This window comes from Pogona vitticeps, chromosome 1 (genome assembly GCF_051106095.1).
Source record: "Pogona vitticeps strain Pit_001003342236 chromosome 1, PviZW2.1, whole genome shotgun sequence".
NCBI classification, from domain to species: Eukaryota; Metazoa; Chordata; class Lepidosauria; order Squamata; family Agamidae; genus Pogona; species Pogona vitticeps.
The window spans coordinates 145,453,999-145,480,020 of NC_135783.1; the positions used below are offsets into that span (position 1 = coordinate 145,453,999).

A 26,022-nucleotide genomic window follows, 5' to 3' on the forward strand; every position below is an offset into this window, starting at 1 on the left:
AAGATAGGGAACAACTCTGAAGGAAAAATTCCTTTTACAGTGGTGTCTCGCTTAACAGGTGCCCTGTTTAACGACGAATCGGCATAGCGATGAAGAATTTGTGATCGCTTTTGCGATCGAATTGCGATGTTCCCTATGGGGAAGAATTGCTTTGCGATGATCGCTTCCCCTTGATCATCGCAAATGCCCATTTTCGCACAGCTGATCGGCGGGGCCTCGCGATCTTTGCAAAGGCCCGTGGATCAGCTGTGCGGAAATGGGGCGTTTGCGACAATCGCGTCCCTCAATCATCGCAAATGCCCCGTTTTCTAACAGCTGATCGGCGGTTCCAAAATGACCACCTGGTAAAGAAAATGGGCACCCGCTGTGTTTTCGCGCCCTTTCCTCGCTTACCGAGCAGCGAAAATGGCGGCCGCATGGAGGATTTTCGCATAACGGTGAGTTTTTTCCCCATAGGAACGCATCAAACGTGTTTTAATGTGTTCCTATGGGCTTTTTTTCCCGCATAGCGGCGAATCCGTATAGTGACCATTTTTTTGGAACGGATTATCATCGCTATGCGGGGCACCACTCTGTTTACCTCAGAATTTGAGACACCCTGTGGCTAGCTTAAAATCCAAGGCTTTGAAAGCTAGGGGAGTGTTTGTGGATAAAAGTGGAAGCCAGAGGTCAGAGCAGATCTGAGGGGACAGAAAAATCAAAGCAGAGGTTTGAGGTATAAAAGTATTTCAGTGACTGGAATTAAAAGTAGAAAGACATGTCCTTTTTAAAATCAATGCAAACACCCAAGACTAACTCAGACATAAACATGCCCCCCAGACGTAGCCAAAAGGGGAGTCGTGAGGCAGAGAGTTTACTTCAAGAAATGGAGGGAAATTGAGACCATTTAACTCTAATGCAACAGGAGGAATTTGATGAGGGTGCCTCAGAGAGACAAAAGGATCTAAGCTCCCAAGATTTTGAGAAATGGAAATTACAACAAGAATTTAAATTGAAGGAATTAGAGATTAAGGAGAGAGAAAAAGCTAAGGAACTAGCGCTCTAGGAAATGGAAATTAGAGAAAAAGACAGAGCTGAAGAGAAAGCTCAGGAACTCAAAAGCTGAGCAAGAGGCCAGACAAATGGCGTTTGAGTAAGAAAATAGACAAAGAGAAATGGAATTAAAACAAAGAGAAATGGAATTTCAAATACAAATGAAACAATTAGAATTAAGTGCTCAGAATAACAAGAACAACAGCTCTATCAAAAATCGACCTAAAGAAATTTCCCCAATATAGGAAAGGAGATTGCCCTGAATCTTTCCTCATTTCATTTGAGAGAGCATGCTGGGACTTTGATATCAAGATGATGAAAGTATGATAATTCTGAGATCACAAATAAGTGGAGATTTAGCTGAACTGTATTCTCAGATGCCTCTAGAGCAAGCTAGAGATTTTGAAGCCTATAGAAAAATGGTATATTCAAGATTTGGCATAAATGCAGAACACCTGAGTAGAAAATTTCCTTCCCTTGCCAAAAAGCTTGAAGAATCTTATTCTCAGTTCGGGCTAAACTTATTGTTTGGACAAATGGATGGAACATGAAAATGTCACTTCTCTAGAACAAATGAAAAATGTGATTGGGTTAGAACAATTTTATTCTGTTTTGCCTGGTGAATTGTGTTAGTTAAAGAAAAAAATCCTAGAAATTTAATAGAAGCAGGTGAAAATGCGGATTCCATGAGATACGAAACCCCAGGTTCTCTAAGGTAAATTTTAACAGGCAAAACTGGAACAACAATAAGAGACCCTTCAATAAAAATTACCTCAGAAACACGTCAAGGAAAGAAAGCCAGAGTAGCGCCTCGCCTGAGTTGCCAGGGCCTAGTCCACCAAAGCGAATGAACTATGAGGAAAAGTTTAACAGATCACCTCAGTGTGATTGAAGGACTTATAGACAGTCCTATAACTGTGGTGAGTATGGGCATATTCAGTCGAATTGTATGAAAAACAGAAACAAAGGGGGGAAAGCTGATAATCAGACCAAGAAGGTTTACTGCTTAAAACCAGTTGAAGCCACTGAAGTAGACTGTAACAATGGTGGTTCTGTCTCCATGGCAACTAGCAGGACAGAATTCTGATCTGCCACTAGCCAGGGTCTTTCAGTGTTTTCTTGTAAGGACAGAAAATATTTTAGTACAGAACCCTGGTGAAGAAATTCTTATTAATGAGGAGTCTTATGTGGGAGTTGTTGATACCTGTTCCAACGTAACCCTGTGTCATCCTGATGTGGTTCCTAAAGAACAAATACTTCCAAACCAAGCTGTTACAATCAATTGAATAAGTTCTACTCCAGTGATTTTTACCTATGGCTAAAGTAAAGTAAACTACAGAGATTGGGGTGGAATTTGGGATGTGGCAATTTCTGATCAAATTCCAGCATCTTCTGTAATTGGTGGGTTACCTTGACGCGGCCAGTTCACCTATTTTATTGTCTCATGAATGCCCTGAGAGATCTTGCCTGGATAAGGATCTTTTATATAGGGAAAGGTCCTTAGAAGTAGCAGAGCCAAGCTTGGGAACTACTTCTGGAAAAAAGAAAGGCTTGTATGAGACCCAGGAAAGAGCATTCTGTCCTGAGGACTAAGTAGTGGGACTGAGACCCACAGAGGGGAGTAAATTGCTTTTGTCAGGGTCAGAACCTATAGATGAGTTGCACCAGCTCAGGAGGGGAGAGTCTAGTACAGTGATGGTGAACCTTTTTGAGCCTGAGTGCCCAAACTGCAACACAAAATCAGCTTATTTATTTTAAAGTGCCAATACTGCAATTAAAACCTGAATGCTGAGGTTTTAGTTTAGAAAAAAAACAACTGCTCCTGCACTGCAAGGAATTAAATGCTTGTTTCCGCGCCCCCTCAATGGGCGTTATTAACAAATAAATACTTACTGGTCCTCCAATCCCCCATTGGGCTAGATCGGTAATGGTCGCCATTGCACCCCTCTGCTGGACCACTGGAGTGCCAAAATCCAGGATTGGAGGACGGATAAGTATTTCTCTATGGCGACTTATGGCTCGTGTGCCCACAGAGAGGTCTCTGTGTGCCAGCTGTGGCATGCATGCCATTGGTTCACCATCACTGGTATAGTAGCTCTGCAGCTAAAGTAGACCATAAAACCTTGCCAAGCAAACCCCTACATAGCACATCAGTGAAGAAAGAAATAGAATCAGTTAACAAGTTCAGTGCTTCTAAAACAAACCAATCGTTTGAGATTGCACTTAAAAGAAACTCTCCTGAGAATCTTAAAGTGACCTGTGATAGTGGTCCCCCACATATGGAAAACTTTGCAATAAAAGTACTTGTGGCTGAATCTGTGAGTGAGGAGGAAGGCATAAGCACTAAGATTTCACACATCCAGAGATGTTCGGGAGGAGGAGAGGGAACTGCCTACCCTTTCCTCAGCTGAGAAAGTGAAGCCCCGTGCCAGAAAGAAAGCAGGCTTCACTGGGAAATGGCCAGCAGAGGACATCCAGTGGACATCAAAGGGGCTGATGACTGCTATTTGACCGAAGAGAATGCAGAAGAAGGAGCCTGAGAGTGTCAGATGTACCCCTGAGTGCCAGCAGTCGTGTGACCAGCTGAAGGAGGCAGTAACGACCGGACCAGTCTACAGCACACCTGACTACAGCCAGGAGTTCACCATCTTCACGGATACATCGAGCATTGGACTTGGAGAGGTGTATGATTAAGGGGAGGGGGCCATGAGGGTGAACATCACACACATGTGGAAGGCAAAGGGCATAACATTCACTCACTTTTTTTCCGGTAATTAGCAAGTCACACTGCTGTTCTTGATGGTGCCAAGGCCCGCTGGCTTGGTGCATGTTTGAGACTCTCGGTAGGGACTCATTAATATCCAACAGGAAGCAAGCGAATATTATGCTGTTTGCCTCCCTCATGTGTAAAAAAAGCAACAGGATTTCAGCCAAAGTAAAAAAATAATAATGTTATGTTTGTGTAATAGTGACACATAGAAGAACCAAAACATTAGTGAGGGGAATGAGAGCGGGGCATTTGAGTGGTTACAGGCATTTGAACCCATTGTCTGGCATGAAACGAGGCAAGGAATGGAATAAACATCACAACTAGTGAGTTTTGTTCTTGCATGTTTTAGTAGGAATAGCACAAGATCTGGGGGGAAAACCCTTGGCCTGGAGGTGAGCATTCTACTAGATATAGCGCAGAGCAGAGCCTGGAAAAATTCCCTATGCAGGTAGAGAGTGAGATGCAAGCCATTGTGGGAATGGGCAAAGCAGTTGCTGGACACATTTTATTCCTTAATTAGCTGGTAAAATAAAGTGAGTTTTCCCTGGCTGTAGCTTGCCATATTACCAGGTTAGCTGGGTTTTAATTCAGAAATTGGCCTCACCTGGGCTTCAGGTGCTGTTTCCTAATCATGTGAGCCAAAAGCAGTTCTAATCCTTTCTTCAAACACTTGCCCAGTCATGTGATATCACAAGTGTCTGCCCCAGTTTCAGATTTTGACCTTGAAATTTCAGCAACTGGGATGCTGTTTACCTGGCTATTCTGCTGCTTGTTGTGGAACAATGAGCTGGCAACAATACAGATAACAGATAGGAAATATGTCTTGGAGTTAAGGTGAAATATCATAGAATGAGGGGCACAGGGAAGGAAGGGTGAGAATACTAGTAATGGGAAGGATGGAAGGGCATGAATCTTCTACCACCAAATATCCCAACACTCATAGGTAAAATACCACAAATAGTGAATTACATTATATTTTAAAGTTGCAGCTTCTTCATGAAAAAGAAACTTTTAAAAATAATGAGCACAATTCAGTGGCATCAACAAGTATTTTTAATAACCTGAACATTTGCTTGACAATATAACACCACATTTATAAAAAATACAGTTGCTGGCACAAGTGTAGCATTGTTTATTGAGAACTGTGTTTTAGCTATAAATACATAATCCAGATGGAGAGAAAATATAAGATACTGGAGGCTATTACATTATACAATAGACAAAATCCTCTTGCCTTGTTATACCAGCATAGCACAATCAGTGTGAGTTTTGAAGGCAAATTATCTCCAGTTAAGAAATCACTGGTGATCTCATCTGTTGTGTAGTGAGTTGCATGACTTACCCAGCAACAGGTAAGGCAAGTAGTGATTTCTAAACTTGAAGTAATTTGCCTCCCAAAGTTGCCCTGTTCACCTAGCTGTGCAAGAGGATTTAGGACATTACGTGCAGTTCTAAGATTCTTATTATTAATAGTAGTAGTAGTTTCTGTGACAATACACATTTAGGCTAGTTCTACCTTTGTGTGTCATCATCAGGCATAAAACAAGTTGCCTTTGTATTAAAAACACAAAAGCTTTGTGGGGAAGAATTTACATTTACCTCTAATTTTTTTTGTAACCAGAGTTTCAAGGTCCACATAATTCTGGGAATTTATATAAATTACATAATTTATAATGTTTAATTGTCATGACTTCCACCACAGAACTTGGTACTGTCATAGTGGTACTGCCACAGCTTACACAACATCAGAGAATGACAGTTCCCAATGTTCTGTGAAGAGAAACCCTGAAAGTTGAACCAGTGTAATGTTGTAACATAAACAAACTTCAGTGCTGAATTTTGGGGAAACTATTGTATTAAATTTGTGTCAGAGTTAAGAGCTCAGTATTAGTCAATAGAATTCAGGCCCATACAGATGGAGAAAGAACAGCTGCATGTTAGGGCTAACTTAGGTATAATGCAGGAGCTGCATTAACAAGACATTCCTTTCCCCCCTTTTCTATTCCCTCTTTTTTCATTTAAAAGCAGTCATGCTACGTCATATCAAAATTGGATTACAGTATTATCGTAGTGCTAGAAGGCTACAGGTTTTTTTCCCTACTGTTTAGTACTTTTATGGAGGAACAAAACTCCTGCACAATCTTAAAGGCTCCTCAAGGCTTACTGTGCAGCATAGAGGTGGTGGCAATAAAAAGAACAAGTAACACAGATGTTCTGGAACAAAGTTTGAATAAGCCACATGACAGTCCAGATGTCTTCCAACCAAGTACAAGAAGAAAAAAACTTTGTTCATGGTTTGCTTTTCATGGCCAGAATTTAAACAAATCCGAATATGGCAATATTTCTCCACTCTCATGGCATCACTTTTAACTGAGTGTTCTCTGGGAATCTCAGTCTGCAATCACTGGTGACACAGGCATGCTGTACTGTGATTTTGCAGAACGAATCCTTATGAGAACTACCTATTGTGGAACACAAGCCACACGAGTTGCAGTTAAAATGCAATCAAAGGCCCTGCCGATCGTTTTCTACCCAATGAAGTTTTTACGTTGACAAACAAGGTTTGAGAACAATTGCTTCATTATGTCACACTGCTTGCTGGCTGCAAAGACGCTTTTCGATTAAAGGAGGGACTATGACGGGCTTCCAAACTATCACCCCCCTCTCTTATTATGATCTCTTGGTTTGCTTTAAATGTCAATGGGATAAAACCTTCACCATCTGCAGTAAGAACAATCCAAGAAGAACCTAGAAGAAAACGGAAACACAGTATCAGGAGGTATACATGTACAGACACTATTAAGTTAGATATGCAGAGTGGATTAGTGGAAAGAATGATGGGCTATATATCTCAGGAGCCCTTTGTGTGAATCCCCCTTAGCCATGAAAACTCACTGAGGACAAGATATGGCACTGTTAAAACTATTCCTGAGATATGTCATGTATCACTTCTGACACGACAGCATGTTACACACACACACACATTATTACATTAAGCTTAAAGGGACCTTTACATATGTCGAGTGTGTATCCTTAAAGAATAATTTGCTGTTTTTTTCCCTCTACCAGGTTTTCAATGCAGTGTCACAAAGCAACTGGTTATAATGCCGAGGAAAGTTATGAACAACGGTAGATAACACTTTTCAGGTGCATCTTCCCTTTCTGGTACTGCTAGCTCTGGTATGCATTGTGAAGAACTCATCTTTATACAGAAGTAAGTTGTAACACTCATGTTGGAGAGCTAAAGTAGAAAATACTGTATAAAAACAATAGAACAAAAAGGCAATGAAACTCCAGTTTACAATTATGTTTTAAACTGCTTTGATTTCAGCTCAACCATCTAGATTTTTGTAGGAGGAACAAATGTTTTCATATTCAGTGCCAGTTTCCTAATAATAATATTGAACATATAGGTCCAAATCCTCTTGCACAGTTACGCAGATAGTGTAATATCTGAAGGTAAATTGTTCCAAGGCAAGAAATCACCATAGAAATCACACAACTCGATATGCAACAGATAATGTCTGTGGAGACTTCTTAACTTAAGGCAATTCTCCAAATTTACACTGTCCTTGTTACAGCAATATAACTAAGCAACAGGATTTGGGCCATAGTTTGTTGTGGTTATTTCCAGCATTACAGTTCTGTAATCTGGGGGGGGGGGCATTGGCTTGATCTTTTCAAGTGATAACTTGTGTATTATCTCAGAGAAAACCCTCAGAGACATCTTTGGCATATGGAAAGGAATTTTCTCTGCAAGAACTTTTCATGCAAAAAAAAAATCAAGCTATAACTAGAAAATATGGTTTCCATGTGAATTCTTATTTTTCACAGATAACTATCCATATGTAAGTTTTTATTTTTCACTCAAATACCTATGAATAGGGACTCTTTACCCTCAGAACAGAAGAATTTAAGTATGTGAAAAATGAAAAACAGCTATTACATTAGGTTTATCCATTATATTTGCCATACTATAGCCATTCATAACCAGATTTCCAGTTTGCATCAAAAACTTGGTTTCCCAACATATTTCATGGCCAAGACTTTTTTAGTAGACTAATCATTCTTTTTAAAAAAATGCCATACATCAAAAGACTAATAGATTAATGAAGCAATGTTTTGAAATATTATGTACGATATTTACAGTTCTTCCTAAAACTTAAGCCACATATGAAATAAAATGCTTGCAAATGAGAATGTAGAAATGCAGATCTATTACTTGTGCACTGCATTCAGATGTGCATTTGTATGTCTGCATTTCCTTGGCCAATATGGTATGTGCCTATAACCTTGTTTACTTAACTGAATCTCTTTAGATGGATTGGGCAATTTACTTCAGAGGTTAGATACCTTGAGCTTCATTACAGGGCAATGAAGGATTCGCTAAAGCCAGGAGAGAGCCTGTAATTACTGCTGAAAGCACTTTCAAGAGGGTTTGTGGAAACAAACTTCAAAGCAGACTTGTTTTAAGTCCTGAAGGTCTACCACCAAATGAAGTGAGCTAATTTGCATACTCCCAGAAAGAAGAGAAGTTTTTGGCATGAAACACAGGCATTTTCATTAGTTAGGAATGTTCTTCTTCTAATCCAAGACCACCTTTGACATCTGTTTCTAGACTGTTCAAGGTTTGTTTGTTGCTGTAGCCCATCTAGTGGGGATGAGATCCTTAAAAGGTATGCTAGAATTACTTGTGGATTCCCCTTTGAACTCATATTAGAAAGGAGGGAGGAAATACTGTATATTGTACCATTTTAAAGAAATGAAGATTTATTTCAGTATGATCTTTTGTGGTTCAGAATCCACTTTTTCAGGCATAGGGAGTACAAACTGTTGTGGTTCTTAAACTACAATATGCACTCAGCACAGTGAGAATCCAAGTTGATGGAGTTAGACTGGTACCTTGGAACAATTGATACAAAACAGACCCAACTGAGAATAGTGACAGAACACCATTATCTGCTCCTAACTGAGAGCACTGAGACACATTATCAGTGTCCTGCAGCCCATACTGGACAACAATCCTCCCCTCCTCTAGGCTTGGGAGTGGGAGTAACATGTCCTTACCTGCAGACAACACCACACCTTAAATAAGTACTGGCACACAACAGTCAACACAACATGGAGACCAATATAGGAACAAGACACGGTGACAAACTTAGGTGTCAGTTGTCATCTCATACCTACACTGGTAGCACTATCAAGGGTCCCAGCAATATCAACAACGACATTATTTACTTTTTCATCCTCTAATCTAATCAGAGCTAATCTAATCTACGAGATTTTCTTCCAGCAGTGCCTCTCTATAGACAAACAGGGAAAAATCTGCACAAAATAATGAATGGACACACATTTGACATCAGGAGCGGCAACACAGATAAACCATTCTCAGAACACTTCAACCTCCCAGAACACTCCATTATGATGCTCAAAGGGGTGATATAAACAAAAACATAAATTGGCTATATAAACAAATTCTAGTGCATCTCTAAGGGCCTCAACAGAGATCAAGGCTTCTTTGTACAGTACATATATAAATAACCCACCTTTCTGTAATACTGTATGTTATGCATATAAAATAAGTGCTTCCCTTGGCAGACTCTGACCTTTGTCCCAGGAACTTCTCTTGGTGTTCCTGTGACAGCTGGCGTTATTACCCTGACTAGGATCTGCGAATTCTTTTAATTTTGACAGCATGCTGAGGCAGATTAAGGGTGTGATCAAACAGCTGCACCCTCAGTCTGCCTCATCTTTGAGGGAAATCACTCCTGGAAGTGACCCTTCCATTTGCTGGGGAATCAGTCCAGATCAGCCCCTGAAAGTAGAACCCCTGCAGCTGGACCAAAAAGTCCAGCTTGTGGACAGATTGGAGTCAAGCTGGAGCACCTTTTCCCATGTGTTGTGTGATCACCAGGAAAGAGATTGCACAAGGCCGCTTCACAAGTGCTCCAAACTGAGGTCTGTTTCAAAGTGTAATCACTGCCTAAGCGTGTGATCAGATGGTGATAAAGAAATCTGTCTGATCATGCTGGAAAGGGTTACTTCACTGGAGTGATTTCCTCTAAAGTAATCCTTCTGTGCATACAGGGATCACTCCAGCACAGGTCCAAAAAAAGAGAGTCTTGCTGCTGGACTAAAAAGATCCTGTTTGGGCATGAAGAAGAGTCATACTGGTTCACTATCCCCTGTATGTCATGGGAAAATAGCTTGCACCAAACTATGCCACAAGCAGTCCAAAATGTGAACCATTTCTCCATCTGACTCTAAAACAGCTACCTCCTTGAAAATTGTAACCATTAGTCCTCCTGATCTTGCATGCTTGACCCATAGCCTGTGGGGACCAGTAATATTTTTGAGTTTTTGATCCACAAAAGCTCATAATGAGACAAATTTGTTAATTTAAAAAGTGCCACAGTATGTTGTCCTTGTTTTCCTCCTTTTCCCTGCATTTAATTTTGCAAATATGCTGTTCTCATTCCCTGTTTCTGTCTCTCACATGAGGGAGGGGAAAAGTAAGACAATGGATTCCTTTTTTCCATTTTTGTTTTCTGGTGAAGTTTTATTTTAGTCCTCTAAACGAATTTAAATGGAAATTTAATGTCAACTTAACTATTTTGAAGTTACATCTTCCAATTTAAACTTAACTGAGGGCACAGTTATACTGACAATAGGAACTACTTTTGAATCAGGTTTTGTGTAATTGAAATTGATTTGAAAATCCTGACTACATGGCGCATGGCAAAGCCTGTTTTTTTTTGGTCACAAAGCAATTTTTTAAAAAGAGGCTTTTTGTACTCACTTTCCCACCCTGGATACATCAAAGATATATTTCTTGGCCATGTTCTAAAGCTATGGTTCTTAACCTTGGGTTACTCAGGTGTTTTTGGACTGCAACTCCCAGAAGCCTTCACCACCAGCTGTGCTGGCTGGGATTTCTGGGAGTTGCAGTTCAAAAACATCCGAGTAACAAAGGTTAAGAACCACTGTTTGTTCTACAACAAATTGTAGATGTCCAAGAAGACTGTGGGGAATAGGCAGGAGAAGAGAAGACCCTCCTATCCTATGGCAAACTGTTTTTGAAACTGACAGAAATATAAAAAGCAATTTGTGATGCAGAATTGGTTCTGCTGTTCCAGGGCAAATTACTCAAGGATCAGATTGCATTAGATATAATCAAAATGATGGGCTCAAGCTATGGCAAGCCAGATTTAGGGTGGATATCAGGAAAAACTTCTTAACTGTTAGAGCAGTACAGCAATGGAACCAATTACCCTGGGAGGTGGTGAGCGCTCCAATGCTGGAGGCATTCAAGAGAAAACTAAACAACCATCTGCCAGGTCTGCTTTGATTTGGATTCCTGCATTGAGCAGAGGGTTGTACTCAATGGCCTTATATGCCCCTTCCAGCTCCATTATTCTATGATTCTATGAAAGTATCTTCTTGGATTCTAGCCTTTATATTTAGCACGATGGGAAAGTTTACAGCTTGTTCAGGGAAATATTTTGAAAATATTAAAAAGAGCTGTAGTTGTGGCTTTAATCTATTTAGTAAGTAATTTAATGTAATTCTGAACAATTTTATTACAGACTTAGCAGCATCACAGTATCTTCCAGGGTTATATTTCACCTCTTATTCAACTCTTCCCAAACTATATAGTTCAGTGTATTTGCGAAGGCTTTCACAGCCGGAATCTAATGGTTGTTGTGGGTTTTTCGGGCTCTTTGGCCGTGTTCTGAAGGTTGTTCTTCCTAACGTTTCGCCAGTCTCTGTGGTTGGCATCTGCAGAGGACAGCAACCAGAGTACAGAGAACAACCTTCAGAACACGGCCAAAGAGCCTGAAAAACCCACAACATCCATTATATAGTTCAGGTTAAATTCTGGATCTAAAACAAAGACGTGGACAATTACTTTTTAGAAATTAGCTTCTAATGTAGTCTCCCAGAAGCAAATTAATAAGCTTCTTTACTTTGAGCGAGAAGCAATAAATAAACAAAATTTAGAATAGCTGTCTTTGAGAGATGGATATACTAAACCAAATAAAGAATGATTAGTGAATAGTAATGAGCTCTGCAGTTGCTCACTATGACAGCTCTATTGTCTTGTTAGACCTATTAATCAAATACATTCGTACCTTCCCTTACTGTTTCATGCTATCTGTTGCATCATAAGAAGATTGCTGTTACCAGACATGAACCTTTAATCTTTTCCAGTTAATGCACTCTTTCTAATTCTGGACAGACTTTGAATTCAATAAATTATCTCATGCTTGTATGAGTATATCAAAACCTACACACTTGCCATTGCTAACAGTATACAGTACATAAAAACATATTCTCCAAAATGTGAAGATGAAAAACATTTCCAAAATCATATGCTTAATGTTCTTTATTGGGAAGAGATACTTATTATTGGGTGATTCAAAACAGAAGAGTCCCGATGTAGTTCTTTTTCTTCACTTCTGGTTCCCGGACAATATTTCAACATATTGTGGCAAATCAGTGGATGTTGTTAATAGTATGCAATACAGTGATACAGGGGGGAAATAGGAAAGCAGCATATGTGTGAAGGAGGAAGAGACAGCATGTATTTTTTCCATCTCTTTGGACACATAGATATTTGTCATGCTTGCACTCAAAAATTATAATTCCCTCTCAAATACATACTTCTCTTACTTGAGAAATACTACTAGTACTATATCTGTGAAGATTCTCAGTCATCTAGGTGAGGTTATCTGGAAGTTGAGTCATGACAACTGGACTTCTTCATTAGGCTGAAACATTTCGCTACTCATCCAGGTAGCTTCTTTAGTCTGAGGAGAGTTGGTAGGAGACCTCCAATATATCCTCCACCTTAGTTTCACTTCCCCCTGGTCTGAATAGGCTCATTAGAAGGACAAAGAACTGGAGGTGAGGGATAATCCCACTTCTGCAGTCCTTCTCCATCCATTGTCATGGATAGTTACAGTTGGATGAGTAGCTAAATGTTTGAACCTAATAAGGTAAAAGCCCAGTTGCCATGACTGTCAGTAAGAAAGCATTCAACAGATACGGCCTGGGAAGAGGACGTACAGTATGTTTGTGAGAATCTGAAAGTCAGAAGCTTCGTGATTTCTAAACATTGTTGGCCCAGCAAAAATACAGTCTGTAGTTTCAGAATGGAAATAAAGAGTTAATGTCCTTAGTCAAGATCCACAGCAGTTGGTTTTGCTGCTTTTGACCAACTTTTGACTATTTTCCCTCATAGTAACCTTTACTATACTTCTCAGTCCACATTGTTCAGCTTTCCAGAAAGATTTTTCCAGAGGCACCGATGGTTGCAGGTGGGAGAAGAGAACTGGAAACTTTCACCATATGGACTATACTGTATAACCAGATCAGTATACAATATGCTCATATATCTCTTTTTAAAAATAAATTATTGTAGGCTACAGTTTTCCTAAAGTGTGAAAACTTTTAATAGTTTCGGCATTGTGTATGACCAATTACTGAATAATTAGCATTTCTGCAATATGAAACAATTGGTTTCACCATTTTTGGTAAGAGATTAGAAACAAACTTCTAAATTAAAATTGCAAACTCATTTTATTTCCACATTATAAAAGTTTTCACAATTAAAAAGAGTAAAACAACTATTATTTGAAGAGCGCACTCTGTGTTGCTGTGGAAGTTACCATTTGGAATATGCTTCCTGGCTTTATCTCTTGATGAGATGGATAATTCTGCTGCATTCATGAGTTAGAAATGAATGAGGCTGCAGTTTCCTATAAAACATTCTTTACAAGGACTAAGTCCCACTGGATTCATTAGGAGTCTTCTGTTTCAACCAAATGATGGAACCTAGCCATTCATTCAAATTTTCCTGGCCCTTGGCTAAAATTTTGCTATTTGATGTGAGAAAGCTTCGGCATGTGCAACAGATACAGCAACTAAAAGAGTTCTGGCAATGTTTTAAAAACAGAAAAAGAAAGACTGGACAATATCAGGGCTTTTCATGTCCCAGATCCTGCAATTTCAGAGCTCAGAGTTCTGGAATGCTTTCATTTCTGGCAGAAGTTCTTTATGATGTTTCAATATTTTCAAAGGTTCTGATTTTGCCAGCCTGAAATGCTATTCTACTTCTTTATGTGTTTCTTCTTGACAAACTGCTTCAAATAATTTCACCAAGATTGATGATTTGTTTAATGTGAAGATGAATTCAATTTGAATTGAAATCAGTGAAGCTTCATTGTGATTAGACAAGAAACCACTATATCTAAGACCCCCGAATCCAGGACTTTGATAAACAAATCTCACTAGTCCATTCTCTCTCTCACATAAGTCTTAGGTCTGGCCCAAAGAACCTTAATTTGTTTGTCCTTGTTTGAGATCTCTGGCAAAGATCTCCCATTTGTTGCACTGCTTCAATTTGAATTACAGCACTAGCATCCACACCTAGGTGTTTACATTAATTGCTTATTGTTTTCTGTTCATAATTCTTGATGTTCCCCAATGTGGATACTTCACGTCTTGCATGAAATTCCATAAAGTTCCTTTTTTCAATAGCTCATTTGTCATTGTCATTGTGAGGCCAATCTCTCTAAGGCACAAAACTGCTCAGATTCAGAGATACATTACAGGCAGGGATGGTAGCAAGTCTTTGGGTCAGAGTCAGAGTCTTTGGTACTACTGTATGGTCCAAGTCCCAGTCTTTCGTGTTGAGCCCCAAGTCCAAGTCCCGATTAGAAATAAGCTTTTTATCCCAGAAAAAAAGGAGGGGGTGGGGTTCCGTGTGATGAGTCAAGTCTGAGTCAGTAAAAAACACAAGTTGGGTTCAAGTTGAATCACCAGTGCAACTTAAGTCTGACTTGACAGCGAATCCTGCAGCTTGAGTGCAACCTCTTCCTGAATACAGGAGTGTACGCTCAGAACATGTATGAGTTTATTGGTACTTGGTTACCAATAAGTGATGGAACTTTTATCTTTTGGCCAATTCATCAATCAGTATTTGGCAAGAGATGAGCAAAAAGCATGCATTCAGGAGGATAACTTTAGAAAACCAAGCCTCAGCCAAAGGTTCACTAATGGAAGTCAGTTGAATGTATGTTACACTGGAGGAAGTACATGTAAATGAACTTTTGGTAGCATAATCAAGACTGCTTGTTTATATAGGCCTCGGCGAGCCAAGAAATGGTGAGTAGTAAAGAGAACTTACCATATTTCATTTCAACAATAGGAAGGTCAAAAAGATGCTGGACTAAACTCAAATGAACTTTGCCATCACAGAGAAGAACACTTTTTGTTTCTTCAGCTACAGCTCCATTTGAAAACTGCTTCTACAGACACATCAATATACAAAAAATAAACATCTCGTTAGAATAATGATGAATTTTCTTCCGTACTAATTATTATTAATTATCACTATTACTCAGTCCTTTGTTGGAAATGATTCCAACAAGAAACCTTGATCCTATGATGACTTGATATAATCGAAATAGATTAATCCTGTCTTAATTTCTCTAAAAAGCAGGGGTTGCCAGCCTGTTGCTCTCCGTTTTAAATCAAATCAGACCTAATCAGCATAATCAATGATGAAGCATGCTAGGTGCTACAATACAACATCTGGTTTAAACCCTAATTTTCAGCTTACTAAAGATGAGTGATAGTGATATGCTTCACACAACCACTGCTCATGTCCATCCTCCTTTCTTGAGAATGCCCTTCCTTTCACTCTCCTTGGAGATTTCTAGATGTTTGTGTTGTGTTTCAAGTTTTCAACTGTCTCTGCTGTGGGTTTGATCTGAAATTGGAGAGCATGCATATAGCCAAGAAAGGGCTGTAGCTGCTCATGTTTATCTGAAGCAAGCCTTTAAGGAATTATCTACAACTGATTTTTATTCAGGAGCAACAGTCTGGATTGGGCTGTTAAGGCAGTTGAATTAGTCTAACCAAGAGTAAAGAAGAAACAGTGTGCAATATCCTATTGTTAGTCCCACCCTGAACCGACCTGCTGAATTACAGTAATGGGATTTACAAATATGTTGACTGATCAAGTCCCATAGATTTAATTAGTATATCTAATTGGACCAAAAAAAACCCAAATAAACTAGATTTAGCCGGATAGGTTTCATGAGACATTAAAGGGTGAGAGCCGCAGTTATCTTCTGCTTAGGAATTATTCTTCCTGCATATAATGTTTCTCAATCCTCAGTGTACATATCCCTTGCCTCTCTGATGTACTTTGCCTGCTTGGAAGCATCATAACAAAAATTCAGAGTGAATGGTAATATGACATGTTTCACCAAAAATTCCTTTTCAATATGTGGCTGCCTTGTCCACTTAAACCAAGAGAAGACTGGCTGAGTTTAAGCTTGAGTGCTGCTTTAACAGCAGGAGTTGATTGACACCCTTTTATCTACATCACTGGTTCTTAACCTTGGGTTACTCAGGAGTTTTGGACTACTACTCCCAGAAGCCTTCACCACCAACTGTGCTGGCTGGGGTTTCTGGGAGTTGCAGTTCAAAAACATCAGAGTAACAAAGGTTAAGAACCACTGGTCTACATCACTCATAAATGTATGAGTATTAGGCATAAATTCTAGCTCAGGAACAGAAGGAAAAATGGCAGGCAGGCAAACACTCAACTCATGCAAGCAGGGAGAGTGACCAAGGTAAAGGGGACCTGCAAAAGAAGCCTAGAAAAGGGAGCATGGAAAAAACAGACTAGCTGGAAAAAAAAAAACCTTTCTTCATCTGCAGAAGAAAGAAAAGGTGGGCACCGAATATAAAAGCAGGGTATAATCATCTCCATTCTGTCTTCAGGATATTAGGTTGGCTGGCCAGGCAAGAAAATAAAAGGACAGACATGAAGGGACATGTAACTCTTGGGACTGTTTCAATACAACAGTGAATGGCTAAGACCTGGGTGTCCTTGTTGTGTTTCACAGCACATTATAATCTGAATTGGCCTGGCCTCCAGGTGGGAATAGAAGATTTGCTTTTGTGAAAAACAGAAATGTAATGTGCTCTGAATATCGTTGCTTCTTATATTTTGTGACTTAGCCTTAATATGCAACTTAAATTCAGACATCCTTGAATTCTATTTCGAATCATGGCAGCAAAATCTGTGAGATGAAGCCACACGGGATAATAAACTGCAAATACTACCCTCCCACACAAGTGAGAAACAGACGTGCGTATGTAAAAATGTTGGCCCTTCTACTTTAGAAGAGATGGTTTCCGACATTTTGTTTTTATTACAATAATAAGCCGCCCAGAGACCTCTAGGTAGTGTGGGCGGCATATAAATTGAATAAATAAATAAATAAATATACTGTATGAGAATCTTCTAATTTCTTCTTTTCTTTTCTTTTCTTTTCTTTTCTTTTCAGCTGTAGTCAAAACACACAAGATGGCAAGTCTCTGCTGAAATCAACAGGACTTCATTCTCATACGGAATATCACACTGTTTGAATCTTACAGTACTTCCTTTCTTCCTACACAATTCAGGGCTCATCATCTCCTCAGTCCTCCACTTCAGGTAATCAGTATTTTTGCAACACTTCTCAGTTGAATATCACCTGTAAATTATGTTCATCTGTTCTTTAGTCCTCCAAGAAGTTCAGGAGGAGCACAATGCATTGCAACTAATTTTAAATGAGCAATAATCAGACCCATCCAAACAATCTGGACTATAATGTTTATATTTTGCCACTAGAATCCTTTATATCTGTATTTTCTTTTCCAGCAGGGTAATGCATCTGCATCATCTGTTTCTGTTTTTAGTAATCTGTTCCACATCTTAATTAACCTTCAGTGCAAATAAATGTCTCTTAATCTCCTTTAGTGCTCAGGTGTTAGTTTCTATTCATCCTCCCTTGTTATGTCAGTATCTCAGATACTCTACAGTCCAGCTGGATCAATGGGTTATGTACCATGCAAATGCCTAGTACACACTCTTTCTTTCAGTGCAAAACAAGTTTGAGGCTTCCACTGTAGACTCAATAATGACAGCCTAGTTGTTACAAACAGCAGAGAAGTAGTCAGTATCGAAAGTGTACAAAGTAGTGGAGATTCCAATGTGATTGGATGTACCTTCATTAAAAAATGGCTTACAAAGAACAAAGCTGCATGTCAAAAAAAATCTTACGATGCTACTACGCTAAGTATCCAAATAGGTTGATTTGAAGTCTCCTTTTCCTTTAAGTGAACGCTGCTGTTGATCACACCTAAAAATCAAATAATCTGAATTAGCTTTATTTCTAGTGTCCTTACTGCACATCAGTATGCAGTACTTCAGTACACAACACCAGTCCTCGCTCTTCTTTTCTGCTGTTGCTAATTCCCTCTTCCCTGCCTTTCCCCTGCACCTCCCTTCAGTCTCTGCTGTCAGGCCATTGGGACTGGTATCAACTGGGCAGAGTTTTGCCGGTTTGTTCATATTACCCAACTGGCACTGGTGGTTTTTGTAGAACTCAGACAACCCACAAATGCTATTGTCTGCCTATTTGTTAGGGTTGCTTTTAATTTTTTTAGGGTTTAAAAAAATCTATAGGAGTCTTAGCGCTAATTTGTTAAACAATATGTCAGTTTTTTAAAATAATTTATTATTTTTAAACTACTAGGAATGGGGTAGGGAATACAAAAGGTAGAAGGGAGTGCAGGGGATGGAAAAAAGGTTTTGAGGATAGGAGAACACAGAGTACACAATCATCCACTCTATTCATATTAAGTATGCATGCCTCTGATCCATTCATTTTCCAGTACAAAAAAATCTTTGTATTCTTATATATATATATCTATATACTATTTGATTATCCTCTAAATATCAGCTTATATTCATATTTTAATTTAAGTCTAAGTTATTCCAACTCTATCAAGAAATCAAGACCAATTATAAAATACATCCCCTCTTTCATTTTCTTTCTGCCATGGACATATCAGCCTATCTGGAAAGCTATCCATTTCTGGTACTTCCCATATTTTCTCAATACCTTTTTCTCGTTTCTGTCCCTCTATTTTCTTCCAATTTTCTTCCAAAAATTAAATCCAGGGCAGTAATTTGATTTTTGAAATCACCTTTTCTGACTATTATAACTGGGTATCCCACGTGGCAACTTCTAATCCCCTCTATGTTACCAACCATGTTACCTGGCATCTCTCTCAATAAAAACTGTTCTGGAGTTTCAATTTCATTCAATTGCTGTTTAGCCTCTAGTGGTTTCCCTTTCATCAGGCCTTCTATCTGTCTAAGTTTCTCATTTATCTGCTGAAATCCTGTTATTATTGTAATTCGCATGGTAACCAGCCATTCTTTGTCTGGCAACATTCCCACTAAGTATGTCCTCCCCCTCCTTGCCCAGAAATTATAACAGTGTTCTCAGAATCCACACAGTCCAGCCAAAAGAGAATCCAAAGTAAGCATCAAACAGGGAACCAGTCTCTCCTAAAAAGAAAAACTGTTGTAATCCTGTAATAACTCCAGATCTGATTTTCTTCGGTCCTCGTCTGTTCTGTTGAGTTCCTCTCGCTGATCAGCTGATAGTCTACTGTCGTTTCCCGGGGCTTTATTCTTCCTTTCAAAACCAAAGATGCTTCTGTTATCAAAGTCCCATTCGACTGGCTTCTCCCACTCTTCAGTCTATGTCTCCACGCTGATGATTCATCACCTATTTTATTATTCCCAAAAGCCTGTGCCTCCTGTTCCAAAGATAAGGTTTTATTTTCAAAGTCCACTCAGCTAGTAAGGAAAGTCCAAATTGCACAGCATTGACAAGATTTCAGTCCCTGTTGAGTAGTATTTCCTCTGGGATTTTTTTCCAGAAACACAGTTTTTCTCACAGAGTATCTAAATGACCTTGGGCCAGCTTGCTAATTATACACTTGCTATTTATCAGACAGTTCGCTTTGAAAAAAAAAACAAGCTGGCATGCCGGCTTGCTGCTTCCTCTCTCCTTTTGGTCAGGTATTTTCACTTTAGTTTCTTCAACATATTAATGAGGTTATTCATAAATCAAAGGCTTACTTTGCTGTTGTTTCTGTTCTCCTTCCTCGGGAAATTGGGGGTGGAGTTTTCTCACAGCTTTCTGCCATAAGATATGGCCTCCTGTCTCCGGCCTGCGCGTGGGTGAATTTTCAGAGGGAAGAAAGACCCGGTTGCTGCCAAATCTTCTACCTTCTGGGCTCACCGTCTGCTTGGGGGTACCTCTCCTGGGCCCCCCTTCCATCCCCCGATTCTAGGGGGACGACAGGCTGGACGGTTCCAGTTTTCCCTGGAGCTGTTCACCGGGTGCTGCTGGCTTCGCTGCAGTCAAGCTCCGCCTCAACAATATGTCAGTTTTGATGAAAACACAGACTTACCAGATCCTACACTTGAAGTCATATGCAAAGCATTTAGGAGTGCACACAGGGATTGTGAAGCAAAAGAAACTAAACATTAGACAAATTGTGCTGTGAAAACAGCTGATATTGCTAGTGGAGGAAGCAATCTTGTGAAGTAATCAGGGGATGAATACAAAAAGGTTCCCTTGCTTTGCAGTGATTAGGTGATCTAGCGCTAGGGTAGGTAACTCTAACAAAATAAAATAAAGTAATAAAATTTATTTTAGGAGTTAAAAGGAGAGAACACCATGGGGATGGGTTTTTCTACCTTCACAGAGAACATGCTGCACTTAAGATGTTACCTTCAACACCATCCCTGCACCCCTTCAAATCTACTCCTGCACATACGTTGTTGCTTTTGTACATTGGCACCAATGATCACACATGTCCGAACTAATGTAAATGCATTCACTTTTACATTTCTACATTCAAAAACGTAGAAGCCCCAGCAGTGGAGGGGAAAAGTACAGATTGGGGAAGAAAAATCCAGGCTGATTGATGTGTACATTGTGTAGTCAATGGAAAATATGATTAATCTAGTTGTGCCAATTCTGGAGCAACTCTCGTATTATTTGTCAATGTAGACATGCCCTCAAATTTGCTTGTTTTCTATGTTTAGGAATGCCCTCATCTCCTAGAACAGTGCTTCCCAACCTTGGGTAATCTAGGTATTCTTGGACCGCAGTTCCCAGAAATCCTAGGCAGCACAGCTACTGGTGAGAGCTTCTGGGAACTGCAGTCCAAAAACACATGGGTTACCCAAGGTTGGGAACCACTGCGTTAGAGCATTTCATTTTGTGACCTTCAGCTGCAGGGATGCATAGCATATCAACATATCTGATATTCAAAAACAAACAGAAGTCTTATCTCTGTAAGCAAATGAAAATCAAGTTATTTCCTAATAATGGCTATAATAGTGTGAATGCAGAGGAAATGGAAGGTGAGCACCATGAAAAGCTTTCTAGGAAATGAAATTACATGTAATAAGCTTAGCACAACATTTTACTTTATGTTTTAATATGTGTATTACATTCCAAAGGGGAGAAAAGCCCCAAGGACATTGTGCCATGATATTTTAAAATGAAAAATTCAGGTATTTGCCAATCTATTGAACTCCATAATATAAGTTACCAAAAACTGGCCTTGTTCCACAATTGATTTCTAATTTATATAGGAATAAATACCACTAAATAAAGAGCGTCTACTTCCATGAAAAAATAAATCTTGAACAGCCCTTCACAGAGGAAACATTTCATTCTCGATATAGCTTTTGTTTAAGTTTATATAATGTGCCAACTTTGGTAATTTTAAGATATTGCGCCTGTTTCTTACCCATTATTTTAGAATATGCTCCTCATTCTTTTTTCCAAAAGATATGGGCTTTCCCTCCATTTATTTTCACAGCTGCCAACAGCTTAACTTGGCTGTCCACTTGTCATCTATTAAGCCTTATGGCTGAGCAGGGTACGGGCTTGACACCTCAAAAATCTCACAGGCCACTATGCTGCCTCCCACTAAGCTTCTTTACACATACCGTATTTGCATACATGTCTCAGTCTGCTTTTAAGAAAAAGTAAGATTCATCCCAAGTCCTAATACTGCAGAAGCCAGCTGTGATTGCTTTCCCTTCTCCTGGCATCTGCTTGCTGTTTGGGCAGGTCAGGACAGAAGCTGCCATCCTGCAATGACGATGCAGAAGGAAAAGCTCTTGTTTGGAAGGAAAATGATAAAAATAAGAACCTCTGTATTCTCATCAAACCTGTGGCTTTGCATGCGTGTGTCTGTGGAACTGGCTCTGTGTGCATCATGCTGTTTGCTCATGAGTAAAGAGGCAGCAGCTGAGGACAGTTTCAGCATGAGGGGAAAATGTTGTGGTGAACATTGGGGAGCCAGAAGGAGGTTAAAAAAAACCCATTTCTACTCACCCAGGCCTCTCTGCTGGGGCTGCATTGCCTTGTAGGTGTGGTGCCCATAGAGTGGGCATAGCCCCTTCCCTGGCTTTTCTTGCAGTTGTTATTCAGGAGGCTGGAGTGATTTTCCTTTCCTCCCCTCATTGTTAAATAAGGGAAGTGGTATATTAAAAGGGCATTGCATCAGCCTAGCATGCTATTAAAATGTTGTTGCATCAGTTAAAGAAATGTATATTTAAAAGATGGAAATAGAGCAGTTAACGCTGCTGACAGTGCCATTTTGGTGCCAGCAAACGTCCACATAGGCTAAACAAAGAGCTAATTAGGACTGCGCTGAATCATGCCAAAAAAGATATATGCCCTACTTCTGTGCCAGAAAGGTGCACGGCAGCTCTTAAAGTGGAAGGATGGATCGATCTAAGGGGAAAAACATGTGGACTCTGTCATTTGGCTCAATACAAATCGTGTTGGCAGCTATCCATATCCTGTTCTGTATGCCAGTGTGGACAGCCTGTTTAAAAGTCAAAACTTCTGGTGGCAGGATCGCCACCCCAACAGTAATCTGGCAGTGACTTTTTAAGGCACCCATTCCCCGTCTTGAGGCTCCCAAAGCCTTCCTTGGAGCAACTGGGGAATAGGAAGCTTTTAATCAGTGCAGATTAAATGTCTACAGTGCCTGATCTGGGTTATGCCAGGTGCAAAGTTAAGCAACAGGATTTTGGCTGTTGACTCATTTTATCCTGTCTTATCCTGAGAACTCAGGGTTGACCACCACCATTATCTCTATAGTTCTTTTCTGAAAAATTGCACCCTCTTTTCAATTCAAGGGCAGTTTCTTTGCAGGTAACATGCCTCCCTCAGATCTGCCCAGTCACAATAGAGATCCCCTTGTGCTTCCCTTGTACAGTACTTGCTCCAAAGGTGAGGCACCCTCTCCTTCCCTCTCCCTGCTGCAAAGGCAACCTATTAAAGCCATAAAGCCATATCCATAAATTGCAGCAGCAGAGATCATTACCGCACAGAATACTGTCCTGCTGTGAAGAGACAGTCTGACTGAATCATTAAAACCACAGATGAACCTTTATAGATCATTATGGAATTAGAAGCAAAGATCCTTATGTGGGTAAGAAGTCTGTGCCTCATCTGTTTTGAAATCCACTGCCATCTTTTTAAATTCAAAATTGTTGTTTGTCTCTCTTTTTAGCCTCCTCAGCACCATGAAGTGATGCCTTTTCCTTATCCTGCCCTCTTGGGCCTTAATTTACCAATCCATTAATCGCCTCCTGTTTTGTCCGCTGCATTTCCAGTTCTTAATGGTCGTTTTAAATTTTGTCCTTTGAAACTCTGCCGGTTCTATCACACAATAAAGCAGAGCTATATCACCCTCATCTTTCATCAGATTTCATGATTCCTTTTATGTTTGCAAAATTGCTTTCCTGATTATAAAAGCAGTTTGGAAGTGTGATGATTCACCTTCTCCTTCACTCAGTCAATCGCCTCCTCAAGTCACATTCCCCTGTCTGTCCTCTATGCTCTGTCTTTTGGTCACAAGGTTGTCTTTCTGTTTCTAGGCTTTATTGAGTCCATATATCTTTCAATGCACTTCTCTACCCATTACATTTCATTTACTTTTAATACTGGGGAAAATTATATAGCATAGCAGGAAAGATTTCATTCAGTATATTAAATTTCTTTGTCTTAATGTCATTAAAACTGAAACTACTCACTCCAGACAAAACAGAAAAAAATCTGCAACTCCTGGCGTATCGCACAATATCAAGCCCTACTGCAGTTGAAGATGGTGCCCAATCCATTTCTTTTCTGCCCTGAATTTTACAAATACACTGCAGCTTCAGACAATACATTATTGCCCCCGTTTTCCTGCCAGTCACCTGCTTGCCCCATCCCCACCTCCCCTGCTTGCCACCCCCATGACTGCCATCGTATCTCTGATTTTTTTTCTCTTTTGCCCCTCTGCTCACACATGAAGATGTGTGATTACTTTTCTAAAACCTGTAATTAAAATGGCACATCTTCAGATGTGCATAAAAACCTTTGTAAAAATATAAACTGGATGGAGGCAGTTCATGATGTCCCCATGATTGCCTACACTTGTTGCACAGAGCCCCCAATACACCCATGGTGACAATGTGCACAGCCACCCACAACAGGTGAAAGCAAACAAACAAAACAAAAAACAAAAACCTGGTCCAACTTGAGTGTGTGTTACAACTGATTTCGTGCCTGTTTGAAGCTAAACCACAGTAAATGCATTCCCCGCCCCCAGAGGTGTAATTCTAGCTTTAAACGGGAAACTATGATAGGAGTTTGCAGGGGGATTTTTTCCCCTTCCAAAAGCAAAAAGCAAAGTGTGCTGCTTATATACCACCCCAAACCACTTAAAACACTCTCTGGGCAGTTTAAAAATTAATTATGCAGGCTACACATTGCCCCCCCCAGCAAGCTGGGTACTCATTTTACCCACCTTGAAAGGATAGAGGCTGAGTCAACCTTGAGCCGCCTACCTGGAATTGAACCCCAGGTTGTGAGCACAGTTTTAGCTGTAGTACAGCAGTTTAACCACTGCGCCACGAGGCTTCCAAACTTTGTGGTCTATATACATTAATCGAATAACTGCCCTGATTGCTTGTAACTCCAAAGAAACAACAATGCTGAAGTGTACATTTTTCTTGCTAATTCTTGCATATGTCATCTATGGAATTCAGTGAAGAATCAATTAGCCATTGAAGCCCATTAATAAGGGAAAAACCTTCTGTCCTGTGGATGAATTGTAAAGAGATGCAGCCACCAGTGTAACATTTTGCATGACCTGTGTGTTGTTACCACCTTCCCCCTTGGTCCTTTGTACTTAACTATCAAGAGTTGTTTGCAGTGCATTGAGTGTTATGTCTTGATTGCCTATGCTTGATTATACTTTCGGAATGGTTACAATTCAGAAATAGAGTGCACCAAAAAGATTGTAGGCTCACAGTCCTATGAAAAGACCGATGAAGCTGTATAATTTCTTGATGGACATTTTCCTGTTGTCTCAACAAGTAATTCTGTTGTTATGCTGGGAAGCAGCCCGGTCAGTTGACACATTTGTTCCTAAGTGTTGTCTTCTGTGGAGAGCTCAGCTAATCCCTTGACTTTCCAGAGGGAGGTGATTGGATAGCTCAGTGAGTTGGGTACCTATACACAACCAGAGGTTAAGAGTTCAGTTCCCCGCTGTGCCTCCAGGGAGAAGAGCCAGCCTTGAGCAAGCTGCATAGTCTAAGAGCACCCCCAGAGGAAGGGAACACTCTTTCTACTTAGAAGAATGTGGAAAGGGTCACCATAAGGAGGAATCGGCCTGACAGCATGTAAGTATTATTATAGCGATGAAGAAACTGGTAGGATGGCAAATAAAGTGACATTGCTGAAAAATTCAGGAGTCTGACAAAGCATGATCAGCTGGCTGCAGACCATTTATACATTTGTTCTATGGCAGTGATTGTTTCTGTTGTCAGCAATTTGCACACCACCTTGGAGATAGGTCAGAAGACCAGCAGTCGTAAGATCAAATCCATGCGACGTAGTGAGCTCCTGTCGCTTGTCTCAACCTAGCAGTTCGAAAGCATGTAAAATGCAAGTAGATAAATAGGTACCACCTCGGTGGGAAGGTAATGGCATTCCGTGCCTAGTCACACTGGCCACGTGACCACGGAAACTGTCTTCGGACAAATGCTGGCTCTATGGCTTGGAGACAGGGATGAGCACCGCCCCCTAGAGTCAAACACGACTGGACTAAATGTCAAGGGGAACCTTTACCTTTACCTAGAGACAACTTTGGTCACTTTACAAATGATCTACACTGAGTATCGGATAGGAGGAGGGTACTCCATCTGGTTCTGGTGGAATCTTGGTGGCTATTGATACTGCTGATCATAGTACTTTCTAGGTCACCTCTCTGGA

The 26,022-nt window shown here is 40.1% G+C and overlaps 1 protein-coding gene and 1 long non-coding RNA gene across 2 annotated transcripts in view; one reads left to right on the forward strand and one right to left on the reverse strand.

Moving 5' to 3' along the window:
* Positions 1 to 4,837: 4,837 nt before the first annotated feature.
* Positions 4,838 to 26,022, reverse strand: part of LOC110076141 (WD repeat and coiled-coil-containing protein) — a 35,664-nt gene continuing 14,479 nt past the window's right edge. The window contains exons 2-3 of the mRNA XM_073002280.2: positions 14,994 to 15,114; positions 4,838 to 6,550 (exon numbers count right to left, since the gene is read on the reverse strand). Coding sequence (XP_072858381.2) covers positions 6,384 to 6,550; positions 14,994 to 15,114 — 288 coding nt within the window. The 3' untranslated portion in view covers positions 4,838 to 6,383. The remainder of the gene's footprint in view (positions 6,551 to 14,993; positions 15,115 to 26,022) is intronic.
* On the forward strand, positions 6,544 to 24,939 carry LOC144588738 (uncharacterized). The gene is made up of 2 exons (XR_013544515.1): positions 6,544 to 7,016; positions 17,170 to 24,939. It is a non-coding gene; the product is annotated as an uncharacterized LOC144588738 (long non-coding RNA).